Here is a 14,805-nt window from a genome sequence, read left to right as displayed (position 1 = left end):
TAAAAAAAATAATTTATTTTTTAAAATTCTTTTAAAATTAAACATTCCAAATAAGAGTATATAATATAAAAATAAATTATTTAATTTTTTTATCTATAAAATTATTAACTGTCTTAATTTTTTTATTGTTTAGTTTTTATAGTTTTAATTATTTAATTTTTATATATTTAAATATTTATATTAATTAAAACAATATTAAAATAAATTGACTTATAGTTTATTTAGTTGTACAATAAAAATATTTAATTTTATAAAAGGAAAATGGTAAAAATATCTAAATTATTTGTATTTTAATAAATAATTTAAAATTATAAAATTAATTAATATATTTTATATTAAATATATAAATTTATTTATACTCTATCATTAAATTTGATTATTACATCTAAAAGAAATATTATGTTATCATTTTAATAAGTATTTTAAATTAATATTTTAATATAAATAAAATAAATAATTATAAAAAAATTAAATTTTATTAATTTCAATAATTATATCTGAAATTTTCTTAATAAATATATGAAAAATTAATTTTCTCATAAAAAATAATATATTTTATTTACTTTAATTATTTATTTAAATTAAGCCCTTAAATTGAATTCCTGCATCACTTTTTGCATCAACCAGTATATTAGCATGTTATGATAAGTTGATTTTCTTCATACGAGTGTGTGTGCGCTTCTGTTAGAATTGTATTAAATAAATTAAAAATTAAAATTTTAGTGTTTATGAAAATTTAATTAATTTTGATAAAAAATGATATTAAATCGAATCGATTCGATTCGATTCAATTTAATCGGTTTAAATTTTTAATAAATTTTTTTATTATTTACACTTTATTTTTAATATTTTAAAATTTAATTGAAATATTAAAATTTTAATATAATTTAATTTTTCTATATTATTAAAATTAATATATTATTATCATTAATTTCGATTTTTTTGATTTAATTTTTTATTAAAATCGAACCGAATTGAAATAATTAAAATTTTTAAAATTAAAAATTAAATTGAATTTAATTAAATAAAAAATTAAATTAAAATTTTAAATTAATTAAGTTTGATCAATTTTTTTGATTTGAACCGATTTTAATGCACTCACTTGGTGGATGGCATTTGATGCTACCTTTGTTTTCGTTGGGTTGATATTGAAAAACCAAATTTGGTCAGGGTTTTGTCTTATTGTATTTACTTTATAACATATATTTAAAAAATAATAACTTATTTTTTAATTTTTTCCATTGATAAAGTGCAACATTTGCATAATTTATAAATTATGAGAATTGTGATAATATGATCTTTTAGAAAATCAAGAATGATGACTCTTTCTATTTTGAAAAATTAATTATATTTATCATATAATTATATTAAAAAGTCAACAATTAATCTAATAAAATTAAAAATAAATAAATTATAATTATAAATTTAATTTAATTATTTTAAATTAATTAGATTATCTGTTGATTTTTAATTTTATTATAGTAAATATAATTAATATAATTAATTTATAAATAACAACATTTTTTATTTTTGATTTTTTATAAATAGTGTCAACATGACACTTTAACTTATAATTATGTATAAAAATTTATTACAAAAATTTAAGTACAATAGTATTAAAAAATTTAAAATTTATACAACTCTATAATTAATTTGATCAATGAAACTTAAAGTAAATTAATTTACTATCAATTATATTTAGTTTTTATTTACAATGTTTGAAAATAAAAATAAATTGAATTCTATTTATAAAATTCATATTTATTTCTATTAATAATTTTTTATTTAGAATAAAATTTAACATAATAGATATTTAAATAAATTAAAACTAATTTATTTATTATCTTTATTATTTCTAAACTAAAAATTTTATTATTATAAATAAAAATCATAATATTTTCCATTTATTAATGCAATAGATAATAAATTGTAGATGATAAGTCTAGCTCTATAAAAAAATTAAAGAAATAATAATTATAAAGTATTGACTTATACGGGAACCAAGTTAATTAATTAAGTTTATTGTTTTTTTTTTCATTAAAAAAAATATTTTCTAATTGTATAACCATAATTTCACACTAATCCCAAAATCTACTTATTATTCATTGTTTTAATTTTAAATTACAAAAAATTTAAGTTAACAAACTGTTAAATAAAGTAATATACTTTTTAAATTACAAAAGATTGTGGTGAATAATTAATTAGTAATTATATGCATAAGTTCAATTTTTATTTGTACTTTTTATACACTATAGTTAGATATATAAATAAAAATATAATATTATATATTAATTACAAAGATAATATAATATTATATATGAATTTCAGAAATAATATATCAATATAAAATTATAATATTTACAATTAATTATATGAATAATGAACAAAATCATATATTATTTTATTTCCTTAATACATGTAATTATCATTTACATATACTTTTCCTATAGTTTAATTAATTATATATAATTTTATCAATATTAAAATAATTTAACTTGCGTAACATTAAAATAATTTGACATAAATTAAATATATTTATCAAATTATCTTATACAAAAGTTTAATTTTAAATAATTATAAATTTTTATTAAACTCTGTAATTAATATTTTTATTAAATAAATTTATCGTAATACTAGCTTAACAGTTGATATTTTAATTAAAAAATTTATTAAATATAATTATTTTTTTATTTAAAATTATATCCATAATTAATAGTTTTGCTTTCATAAAAAACTTGTAAAAAATATTATGAAAATTTATTTCATATATTAGTATTTTTTTAATATAAATTAAGAATATAAAAATTCAAATTTAACCTCTCTAGATAAATAATATATTTTTTAAATATTAAGTGAAATCAGATTAAATTAATTTATATTTATTAATATATATGATTTAAAATATAATAATTTGTTTTTCATTAATACAAATTTTGTCGGCGCCAATTTGTTTATGACACGTTCAATGATTGCTAAAGCTCAATTCAACTAAATGTTATAAACCTACAATGACAAGACGAGCTCAGCTTGTTTAAACTTGATCACCTTGTTTGGAGTTTAGTATTAAAAAAAACAAAAGTGGCAAAAACTTCAAGTAAGCTCCTAAATTTTTTATTAAAATTAAAATAAACTTAATTTCTTTATTTTTCTCACATATAAGTGCAGATTAGTCATGACCATATAAATACAATTTTGTATAAATAAAATACTATTTTTAAAATTTTGAATATCACAATTATTTGCTAAAAGTAAAAATTAGTTTTTTTAAAGGGTATTATGCATTATTTCTTATTATCATAATTGTAATTTATTTTTTTTATATAATTTTTGTATGAGTTATAATATTATTACGATATATTAATATTTAATAACTAAACTATATAAATAAAATATCTAAATATAATGGTTTAAAAATAAATACTTTTTTAATTTTATTAATATTAACAGAGTAAATATATTAAAAAAATGAAAAATATCGTAGAAAGATTTTTAATCGAATTCAAAGAAAATGGGTGAAGTGCTTTACTTTTAACGACAACCATAATTATTTATTTATTTTGAGGCGATGCTGTTTGGTGAGCAGCACAACAATTACAACACCGTTTTGAGTGGTTCCTTTTTGGGCACAAATGTCTGGAACCAGAACCTACAACACTTTTTTTAATTATTTAATTTAAGCGACTTAATTTATAAATTTTTTATATTTATAATTAATTTAAAGTTTATACATTTTTAAAAATTTAAACAATTATGTATTCATATTTTAAGTGCTAAATAAATAGTATACATATTTGGAAATGAATAGCTTATAAGTATATTTATTATTAAAATTATTTTAAAAAATATTAAATAAGATATATGATAAATTTTTAAAATTAAATAAAAGTAATATAATAATTTATTTAGTTAAATTAATTTATAAGTTTAATTCTTATAAATACTAAAATGAAAAACTAATCACTTGCAGTTTATTTTTTTTCTTTTAATTTATAAACCAAACTTATATATATTATTTTTTAAATTTAAATTCAATTATACATGACTCAAACTCCAGTGAATCAGAATTTTTTCAAATCAAATAACCGAATTACTCCGATCCATTAGCCATATAAATTCATGAGGTTAGTCTTTTTTTTTTTTTTAAATATATATGATGAATTTTTTTTTTGTGTTATCCAAAGTTAAAAGAAGAAAAAAAAATGAAAATGAGATGAGGTGTTGGAGATGTATATGATGGTAGGAAGCATACAACGTGGAGGGGTATGAGACCCTAACAGAATGCCTGTGGTCCTCATATTCCCGAAACCACCCAAACAATATTTAAAGTTGGATGGCGAAATTTTATCTCCTAAAATTGCCACATCCATCCTTTCTAGCCTCATATTTCTAGCAATCTTCTCCATCTCTACTTCCTCCTCTTTCTGTGCTATTTTTGTTCTAATTATTCTCATAATGTCCAAAAATTTTCATGTATGGTAAATTTTGGCAAATTTTAGTACATCAGCTGCATTTTATATATACAAAGAAAATTATTATCGATTTTTGTAATATTAACACTTAATAATTAAAATTAATAGAAAGACTGTTTAGCATATTTTTTAATACTCTAATAATATATTTTTTAAGTCGGATAAAATGATAGCCAATCGGATGGTTCTTAATGCTTCCATGTAAAGCAGGGGGGAAAATTTTACAAAAAAGCTGGTAAAGGCAAATAATTGTACTACTATAGATTGGACCTTATTCTAACACATGGGACGGTTGAGGCTTCCTATATTTACATGGTGAAAGGCCAACGTTATCAAAATTCCAAAACAAACCAAACCATTAAGCAAAAAAGAAGAAACACAGCACCTGAAAGATCCTTTACTCCAAAAGTTCAAACATTATCTTTCATGTTCAGTTTATCAGAACTCCAAAGACGCTCATCTGGGTTATGTCTTGGATGAGACAATGTTTCATTTCTCAGTGATCACAATACCTGTAAGCAACTTTATCTTGCTTTCTTTATTCAGTTTCCTGCAACTATAGCTTTTTTTTTCTGCATTACTGTTGCTGTTCTTGTATAAAGTTTGGATTCAAGAGATATGAAACTGTTTGAGTGATTTACAGCATATGTTGCTTCTGTTCTTGATAGAATATTTCATTATTTACTTTCCACAGGTTTATTTTTTTTACAACTGATAATGACTGCAAGTACATTTATTGATCTACATGCTCATTTTAGCAGTCTTTCGCAGCAAAATTTCTAGCAGTTCTATGTTGATTCATGGCTGTGTTCTCAGTTGTGTTTTGGGGTTCGGGTTTGTGACAGTAAAGTGAATTTTTTTATTAAAATTTGTTTAATTTCCAGTTAAATTTTAATAAACCTGAAAAGCAAATATTCAAATTTAAGTAGGGATTGATGTAGATTAGATTATGATCAATTCCTTATTTGTAAACAATCTATCTCTGTGCTGGTGTGATATAGGCAGTCTCTTGTATTTATTGTGAGAAGAGTTGAAAAGGGGAGAAAGATAGAGCAATGGATCAGGAGAATTTGAAATTTAATGCCTCAACATCATCTGCAAATGATCAATCCATTAATAAAATAGAGAGGAAACCAATTGAGGTTTTTGATCCACCAGAAAATAGCAGTAGTAGGAGTTATGGCATTGGTACACAAGCCCGAGCCGAAGAAGGAGGATCATCACAAGCTTTTAGTTCTAGCAGCAGGAAAGAGCCTGTGAACAAGTGGATGGCATTTGAAAGCGAAGGAGCAAATAAGTCCAACTTCAAATCTTCTGCTGATGCTAATCTGGCAGCAAAAGATGATCGAAGCTTCTATAATTTCAATGGACAATCTTCTTCCAATAAAATATTAACAGAAGCAAGCATAGCAGAAAGGACTGCAGAATGGGGACTTGTTGTGAAGTCAGATGGAGGAGAAGGTAGTTTCAAAGCAATAAAGCTTTCATCTGGAGATGGAGGAGATGGAAGAAAATACTCGTCGGAAAGATTCACAGCCATGTCGACAAGGACATCAGAGGAATCAGAAGCAGGAGCCTTTCCAAGGGTATCACAAGAGCTGAAGGATGCTCTAGCAACACTACAGCAAACATTTGTTGTGTCTGATGCAACAAAACCAGACTGTCCTATTATGTATGCCAGCAGTGGATTTTTTAGCATGACTGGCTATTCTTCAAAGGAGGTTATTGGAAGGAACTGGTAAGCATTATACTTCGGCTTTAGTAGATATGCTGATGAATCCCAGCTAAGTTTACATAGAGAGGTAAGTGTTTTGTATTCGCAGCCGCTTTCTTCAAGGGCCGGAAACAGACCAGGCAGAAGTCGCAAAGATTCGAGATGCAGTGAAGAAAGGGAAGAGCTATTGTGGTAGGCTTCTTAACTACAAGAAGGATGGAACTCCTTTCTGGAATTTGCTAACTGTGACGCCTATCAAAGATGACCGTGGCAATACGATCAAATTCATTGGGTCAGTTTGTTCATTAACATATGCATTACACTTGTTTGAAAAAAAGCATGACAGAACCAAACGTGAATAGACAATTAATAAGTAACATATCATCTTTGCTAAAATGCAGAATGCAGGTAGAAGTCAGCAAATATACTGAAGGTATTAACGACAAGGCTTTACGCCCTAATGGATTGCCCAAGTCTTTAATCCGCTATGATGGTAAAAAAGAATGCATATTAATCTTGGTTTTCTACTGTATAAAATTTGAGAGCTTTCATATTTACAGCTTCTTCTATCATTTCATGTCAACTGTTAGTTTTTATATGTATATATGTCATTCAGCTCGTCAGATGGACAAGGCTTTAGGTTCCATCACAGAGGTTGTTCAAACTGTCAAACATCCAAAATCTCACATTCAAGCAATGAGCCAAGACACATCAGAGAACCTTGATTATGTTCTGCCTAAATCTGCTGACTTTGATGCCATCAGTTCCGGTACACCTAGTAACCAAACTCCTCAGTTGAACTCCACAAATGATGTTTCTCAGGAAGCTGACAACAAAACTAGAAAATCAAGTCGCATTTCCTTGATGGGGTCAGTCTCCCTCCCCTTTTGCCAACAAATTTCCAGATATTTTCACTGTACATTGTCTTGAGCCTGAGAATTTACTGGTAATATCAATGGTATGTGTGATGATTCTCCTGCAGGTTGAAACCAAAGTCCGTAAGTTTTGCAGGAACACGAGAAGCACCACCACCAACTGTTGAGCCAGAGGTTTTGATGACCAGAGAGGTAAGACTGTCCGACAGTTGGGACGGAGCTGGAAGAGAAAGAGACATACGCCAAGGAATTGATTTGGCAACCACACTGGAGCGCATTGAAAAGAATTTTGTGATCACAGATCCTAGACTTCCTGATAATCCTATTGTAAGTGACAAGTTCATGACCATCGTGACTTTCTTGTCAATATCTCCGTCTCAAAGACCAATGCATTGGCTACCTCCATTTAAGTTCATTGAATTCAGGAATATGCCACCTAGTTTGCTGATTTATAAGACCTCGCTTTCACACTAGAGGGCTGGATGCAAAAGCTTTCTTCATTTTAACTTGCCAAATATACTCATTTCCACAAGCAGATTAGTCTTTTTCTGATGAGGAAACATCTGTATCTTTCTGAAGTTTCCTTCCATGGCCTCCGCGATGTGTACTTTCATGCTTGCTATGTGATGATAGAGCACGCACAAAGTTTCATAGAGTTAGACTACTATCAATCTTGGAGTTCAAATCTCTTGTGTTGAAGTGAATATGTAGTCAGCACTGGCATCATGCTACATGCTAAGAAGCTAGCAATGAGTTACACATGCAATTTAGCATTATGAAGATTACATTGTTTGATGCCTTTCTTGCAGATATTTGCGTCCGACAGCTTTCTTGAACTAACAGAATATACACGTGAAGAAATCTTGGGAAGAAACTGTCGGTACAAAACTTTACTGTTTTCTCCATTTACCTCCCATATGATAAGCCTTATATTTATGCAGATCTTTTACATATTTAGTACTAGAGCTTTTGCTCAGTGTCAAATGTTAATTCTGGCTTTTTTTTTTTTCAGAAGTAGAGCTTCTCTAGTATCCATGATTCAGTTCCTATGTAAATTATATGCAAGCTTAAGAGTTTCTTTATGTTCCAATCCTCTGTGAAAAATGCCCCCATGAAACTGAAACTGCTAACTTCCATCTGATAATTTTGATATCGAAAGCATAATCTTGGAGATGATGAAGAAGATGAGTATGAAATTTCTTTGGATGTTGTAAAAATATCAGAACTGGTGAAGGGTGGCTAGTTCAAATTGTCAAGCAAAATTTACTGGTGTACTATTATAATGTTCTTATCAATTTCAAGTTCTAAAGTAACCACAGTTGCTATGACTTTGCCAATGATAAACTAATTTCATGCATTTGAATGAATCACAGGAAGCCAACAAAGTAAGAAAATAATTGGTAACATCAGTAGTATAACCATATATTTTCTGAATTTTTTCAAGGTACTTAAAAGTATTTTTTATTGTATAGATTTCTTCAAGGACCTGAAACAGATCAAGCAACTGTCTCGAAGATAAGAGATGCTATCAGAGAGCAGCGAGAAATTACTGTTCAGTTGATCAACTACACCAAAAGTGGTATGTGATTGTGATATAAATAATTTTGCTTCATGCTCATTAAAAATGTAGTTTGCAAATTTTTGCTATTAGTATTATCGATTGCTATGATTTTATGACTTGCAGGAAAGAAATTCTGGAACTTATTCCACTTGCAACCGATGCGTGACCAAAAGGTGGCTGTGTTGTTACTCTGGAAATCATCTTAATTTTCAAGCCGATACTTCAGCTTTTCATTTATCTGTTCTCATAAGTCCATTGTTATTTTTCTAGGGGGAGCTTCAATACTTCATTGGTGTTCAACTAGATGGAAGTGATCATGTGGAACCCTTGCGAAACCGCCTCTCAGAGAAGACTGAGCTACAAAGTGCTAAGTTGGTTTGTATTTCTATCATTGGTGTGAATGAATTTAAGGATCATTGCTAAAAAAAAATCATTAGCATTAATGAAATCTGAAATTGTTCATAATTGCATACAAGAACATTAATAGTGATTATGTTTAGGCCTTGTCGAGGCAAGTCTTTTAACTTCAATCATTTCATTGTGAATTCAAACACAAACAATTTTTTATTTTTGGATTTAAAAACATTTTGGCATTTGGACTTTTACCAGGTTAAAGCAACTGCAGAAAATGTCGACGAAGCTGTTAGAGAACTTCCTGACGCCAACTTGGTAAGGTACTCTTTTCACTCTATGTTAGGACTGAGAATTAGCTGATGTCGTTCTTCTCTGAGCTTTTCAGTTTTTGAAGATAAATGGCATACTGCATAAATATAGCTCATGCAAACCTATATACAATGGCTATCTTTCAGACACCAGAAGATTTGTGGGCATTGCATTCTCAGCCCGTCTTTCCACGGCCTCACAAAAGGGAGAGTGCTTCATGGATAGCAATACAAAAGGTGCTAATTCTATAAGATGTTTATTTTGTTCTATGTTTGTTTCAGTTCTTGCAGATGCATGTCTCAAGTAATAAATCATGCTATTAAGTTTCACCATTGTCTCCACAGATCACTTCCCGTGGTGAGAAAATAGGATTGCACCATTTCAAGCCCATAAAACCCTTAGGTTGTGGCGATACTGGCAGGTAGCAAAACACTTGTCTTTATGTAAATATTTATCGAAATGGCTGGTTTACTATAACTTTGATCAATTGCTAGTGTGAAATATGCCATTATCACTGTTGTTATATTCGTTTTGCCTTGTTAATGAGTTTTTACTTGAGAATAAGAATTTGCATATATATAGAGTTGGTTTTCTACAATAAAGATCAATGGTTATTGCCTGGGGAAACCTGACTTTAATCTGCAACTAATATTTTTTTAATAGGAAAAATTACTATTTAGTCCCTATATTACAGAAAAACTCACTAGTTGGTCTCTCGGTTTTGAAAAATATATTAAAACGTCCCTAACGTTTTAAAAAATCTATTAATTAGTCTGTCCATTAATTTTATTTGTTAAATATTATAAAAAATTTAAAATGCTCTTAACATGGATGGATTAATTAGTAAACTTTTTATAAAACTGAATGACTAACTAATAATTTTTTTCAAATTACAAAAAAGTATAAAATGCTTTCAATATAGAGAGACTAATTAGAAAATTTTTTAAAACGTTATGGACATTTTAATGTATTTTTTAAAACCGAAAGACTAACTAATGAGTTTTCTTATAACACAGGAACTAAACAGTAAATTTTCCTTTTTAATATCTGCAACAGAACAAAAGGACATAGGAAGGCCAAGAATAATAAGTTTATTCTTGTGTTACCACTTGCTCTCTACTATTGCTTTATTTTGTGCTTAGAGGTCAGTCCTTAGTGTTTGATGTTATAGATCATTTACATAGCCTTTCTATTATTCTTGTGTTGGTTGCAGTGTTCATTTGGTGGAACTGAAAGAATCTGGCCAGCTTTATGCTATGAAGGCAATGGAAAAATCCATGATGCTGAACCGTAACAAGGTCTGAATGCCTGAAACTCGCGGTTCAACTTCAATCTTCTTTGCTTCCTTTTTTGATGTTGTTCTTGTTCTTCACTCATGAACATCCCTAGAATATATCATTTTCACTTCCAGAAAACCTCCATAGTTACCATTCTTTATTCTACAGGTTCACCGAGCATGCATCGAAAGAGAGATCATTTCGATGCTAGATCATCCTTTCCTTCCCACACTATACACTTCCTTTCAGGTACTTTCACTTAAGATGCTTCATTAGGAGCTTCAAATCTATAATACTTGAAAATCTAAAAAGACAATATGAAATTTGACTTGAAAAACCAGATAGTCTTCATAATAGAAGAGATATTTGCGATAAGTCTGTGCTTGTGTGGAGAGATGATAATACGTTAGCATTAAATTTCATAATCTTTGTAGTTCATGAGTCAAATATCAATTATATGAGTGCTTTTTGTATTTTCTTTCTTGGAGAAATCCCATTTCAATAGTTACATATTCTTTTTTGTCTATGCATATATCCATGTGAAAAATGATTTAACATGGTTCATTGTGAAGTAACATAAAATTTCTTCATCTTCAAATGGGATTTTCGGATCGACTAATTTAGTGATGTTTCTTTGTTTCCTCAGACATCTACGCATGTTTGTCTGATAACAGACTTTTGCCCTGGTGGAGAGCTATTTGCATTGCTAGATAGGCAACCTATGAAATTATTTAAGGAGGAATCTGCAAGGTACTATCAGTTATCTCCTAAACTTACCTAACTTTCTGCTACTTAAAACTTGTTTCTCTTGAGGTCTGGTTAGTTTCTTACTCCATCTGAGGTGCTTGCAGTGTCTCAATCTCGGTCGTAAGAATTACTATTAGATTCTTGAGTTTTTAGAAAATTCACTAGTCCATTTTTAAAAACATCCTGTATTTTATAAAACCAAACTCTTTAATTCTTCTATTAAAGAGCCAACTTATTATATTTTTTGTCAAAGAGATTAAATAGTATGAATATTAAAATTAAAGAGATTAAATAATATCCTATAATTATTATAGGGATAGTATAAATAATTCAAGATAGCTAATTTTTTTTTGTTTTGATAGAAAAATTAAAGAGTTATATTTTATAAAATATAGAGAAATTATAATTGAGTATTTTGAAATAGGACGAACTAGTTAATTTTGTAAAAATTCAGGGACTTAACAGCAATTTACCCATCTCAGTTTTGTCAATATTAAAAGTTGCCTTTAACCTCTTTCTACTTCACCGTTTATTGTAATTACATGTTCAGGTTCTATGCAGCAGAGGTTGTCATAGGGTTGGAATATCTTCACTGTTTAGGTATTTCCATAAACATTAAGCATATACCTTAAAAAATTTTCTTTCTGCTGCTAATTTTTTTCCCTTTTCTGTTAAATAATTTTAACAGGAATAATCTATCGAGACCTAAAGCCAGAAAACATCTTGATCCAGGAGGATGGTCATGTCGTTTTAACTGACTTTGATTTATCATTTATGGCATCCTGTAAACCACAAGTAAGCCATTTTCTTCCTTTTTACAGAATCACATACCCTTCATTTTGGTATAATTTATTTTGTAAAAAAAATCAAATAAATCCTATCAAAATCATATAAAATTTAAACTTCTTAACCAGAAAATTATTATAAAATAAATCAATTGAATTAATTCTTGCAAAATTCTTTATTTTTGGCTTAGGCTTCCTGATTGCTTGTTCAAATTATCAGTGAGTTAAATTTGACATGTTCCAGCTGTAAAAGAAAATGCTGAAATGGCACTAAATGTGTGATCTGTTATGATGAAATATGCTATGCAGATATTAAAGCACCCGCCCCCTAGTAAACGAAGAACCTCTAGAAGTCAGCCACCACCAACGTTTGTTGCAGAACCAGTAACTCAATCAAATTCTTTTGTTGGAACTGAAGAATACATTGCTCCTGTATGTTCAATTTTTGTTTGCTTTTATTTATTTATTTTAATGTTTGTTCTGGAATTGTTTAGTGTCCATTTTGTGGGATGTGGTATTTAAATTTAGAACAAATTGAATTTAAGGGGCTAGATCAGGAGAAATTTTATTATATAACAGTGACAGGGAATGGCAAGCCAATGAAATTAGGACATGTATATATAAATGTCATATAAAGTCTAATTTTATATAAGAGTCAAACATATTTTTTCACTCTACAAAAATAACTACCTTTTTTTTGTATGTGATTTGATAATTGGGTACAATATAATAACTAATCTATCAATACAGATTTCAGAGCGAAATAACTGTCAATGCAACTATTGATGTAATTATTCCAATTATATTTAGTATTATACATATAATGATCAGAGTGGGAGTCACCACTCCTAGACCCATTATTCAGATAACTAGAATTCCAATAACTATAAAAAGAATTTTTTAGTTTACTCAGAAAAAAATGATCATTGTCAATCTCAAAAACTTTATTTTCAATATCAAAATATATAGAATAAACTGTTTTCACTCTATCCATTAAAATAACTTGAATTAATTATTTTAAATTTAAATTAATTATTTTAAATTTAAATTATTCAAATCTAAAAGTTATTCGGATAAATTGGAATAGAAGGTAGACAAGATATTTAAAAATATTCACCATATTTTTATTCATGAGGAAGAGTTCTTATAGGTTTATTTGATTTCAGGAAATAATAACCGGAGCAGGCCACAGTAGTGCCATTGATTGGTGGGCTCTTGGTAAGCACAAATAAATAAGCACTCTCCTCCATTTCTTCTTCTTTTTCTTCTTCATTATCTGAAAACCATTTATTTATTGGTGACTTACAAATTTTAATTTACATTTGGGGTTCAGGTATTTTGTTGTATGAGATGCTGTACGGTCGCACACCATTCAGAGGAAAGAATAGACAAAAGACTTTTGCAAATATTTTGCACAAAGATCTAACCTTTCCAAGTAGCATTCCAGTATGAATTTTCCTTTTTTATATACATGATTACTGCAAATTTTCTTGCAATAAGATATTTATTTCAGAAACAAGTTTCTTAAGAACCATTGACATTATTTTATTTAAATGATGGTTACCAGGTTAGCCTTGCTGCTAGGCAATTGATTAATGCACTGTTGAGCAGAGATCCAGACATTCGTATAGGATCAAAGACCGGTGCTAATGAAATTAAGCAACATCCTTTTTTCCGTGGAATTAACTGGCCTCTTATTCGCTGCACGGTACTTCTTCTTCATCAGTTTCTTTTTTAAAAGAAAACTTTTGCTTCTTTTAATGGAAATTGAACAGTTAGATGAGCTCCTTGGAAGTATTCAATATGAAGCATATCATAAGCAAAGTTTTACCGTTTTCGGTTGTAAACAAACAAGAGAGTGTGGAAGGGTTGGTGTAATTTGGAAGATAAAAATTGGTAAATTACTATCATATCCATGTAATATAAAGAAATTAATTAATCTATTAATTTTAAAAAATATTTTAAAACACCCATAAAATTTTCAAAAATCTACTAATTAATTTCTTGTCAATTTTAATCTGTAAAAAAATCTAGAACCAATTAATGAGTTTTTTCTTGTCACAAACATTTAATGGCTAAACTTGAAGTGACATTTAATGGCTAAATTTTAAAAACTTCAAGGACATTTTAATATATTTTTTAAAACTAAAATACCAACTAATAAATTTTCCACAAAAATTCCTATACTTGCATCGCGAGCAAATACCCAGAGCTTTTTGCATCCGGAAGACTTGTGACTAATGTTTAACCAAGGTTACATTCATTGGATGCTATCTCTGTGCAGAGCCCACCACATCTGGATGTTCCTCTCCAATTAATTAAAAAAGATCCCAAGGCCAAAGATGTTTCATGGGAAGATGATGGAGTGCTTGAATCGTCCGTGGATATGGACATTTTCTAAAGGTTTGTATGAATTTTGAGACATCAACTCAGAGCAGCATTATTTCTAGTTAGCAATTCCCAAGTTTTCAGTGTCAAATTGCTCTTTTTCTTTTCTTTTGCAGAACTCATATTCCAGACATCATATACAACGCTGCTCCAAGTGATTGCTCTATTATTTGTTCATATTATATTCATTGTGCAGAATTACTTAAAAGAGCTCTGTAAATGAGAGATTATGCAGTTTTATCAGTTTCTTTTATGTTCCATTAAGGCAGGGTACAGATTTGCCTCAGCTTCTGAAGCAAAAACTGCAATAACAAAGACGAGAATAA

General features: G+C 28.2%; 1 protein-coding gene across 4 annotated transcripts; it reads left to right on the top strand.

Moving 5' to 3' along the window:
* The first annotated feature begins 4,665 nt into the window (after positions 1-4,665).
* On the top strand, positions 4,666-14,739 carry LOC110611034 (phototropin-2). Of its 4 annotated transcripts, none has more exons than XM_021751138.2 (24): positions 4,666-4,983; positions 5,471-6,207; positions 6,293-6,475; positions 6,585-6,616; positions 6,800-7,052; positions 7,166-7,385; positions 7,868-7,938; positions 8,531-8,637; positions 8,743-8,792; positions 8,890-8,994; positions 9,229-9,288; positions 9,429-9,518; positions 9,627-9,703; positions 10,496-10,580; positions 10,728-10,808; positions 11,206-11,309; positions 11,857-11,906; positions 11,995-12,101; positions 12,401-12,523; positions 13,258-13,309; positions 13,425-13,537; positions 13,659-13,799; positions 14,376-14,494; positions 14,596-14,739. In XM_021751138.2, exons 2-23 carry the CDS (start codon positions 5,525-5,527, stop codon positions 14,490-14,492), a joined length of 2,904 nt encoding a protein of 967 aa, XP_021606830.1. In that variant the 5' UTR covers positions 4,666-4,983; positions 5,471-5,524; the 3' UTR covers positions 14,493-14,494; positions 14,596-14,739. The 4 variants fall into 4 exon arrangements, with proteins under 4 accessions (XP_021606830.1, XP_021606827.1, XP_043810640.1 ...); XM_021751135.2 differs by having other exon boundaries at positions 6,585-6,676; XM_021751137.2 differs by having other exon boundaries at positions 4,751-4,983; positions 5,475-6,207; positions 6,585-6,676.
* Positions 14,740-14,805: the final 66 nt, after the last annotated feature.

Source organism: Manihot esculenta, chromosome 3 (assembly GCF_001659605.2).
Source record: "Manihot esculenta cultivar AM560-2 chromosome 3, M.esculenta_v8, whole genome shotgun sequence".
Classification (NCBI taxonomy): domain Eukaryota; kingdom Viridiplantae; phylum Streptophyta; class Magnoliopsida; order Malpighiales; family Euphorbiaceae; genus Manihot; species Manihot esculenta.
This window is presented reverse-complemented; position numbering and strand designations above follow the sequence as displayed.

Bases quoted from the DNA above. Each gene is read 5' to 3' on its own strand.
- LOC110611034 (XM_021751135.2), top strand. From the start codon at position 5,525: ATGGATCAGGAGAATTTGAAATTTAATGCCTCAACATCATCTGCAAAT. The intron at 8,995-9,228 runs GTTTGTATTTCT...GACTTTTACCAG, and splicing joins AGCTACAAAGTGCTAAGTTG to GTTAAAGCAACTGCAGAAAA. The intron at 12,102-12,400 runs GTAAGCCATTTT...TATGCTATGCAG, and splicing joins TGGCATCCTGTAAACCACAA to ATATTAAAGCACCCGCCCCC.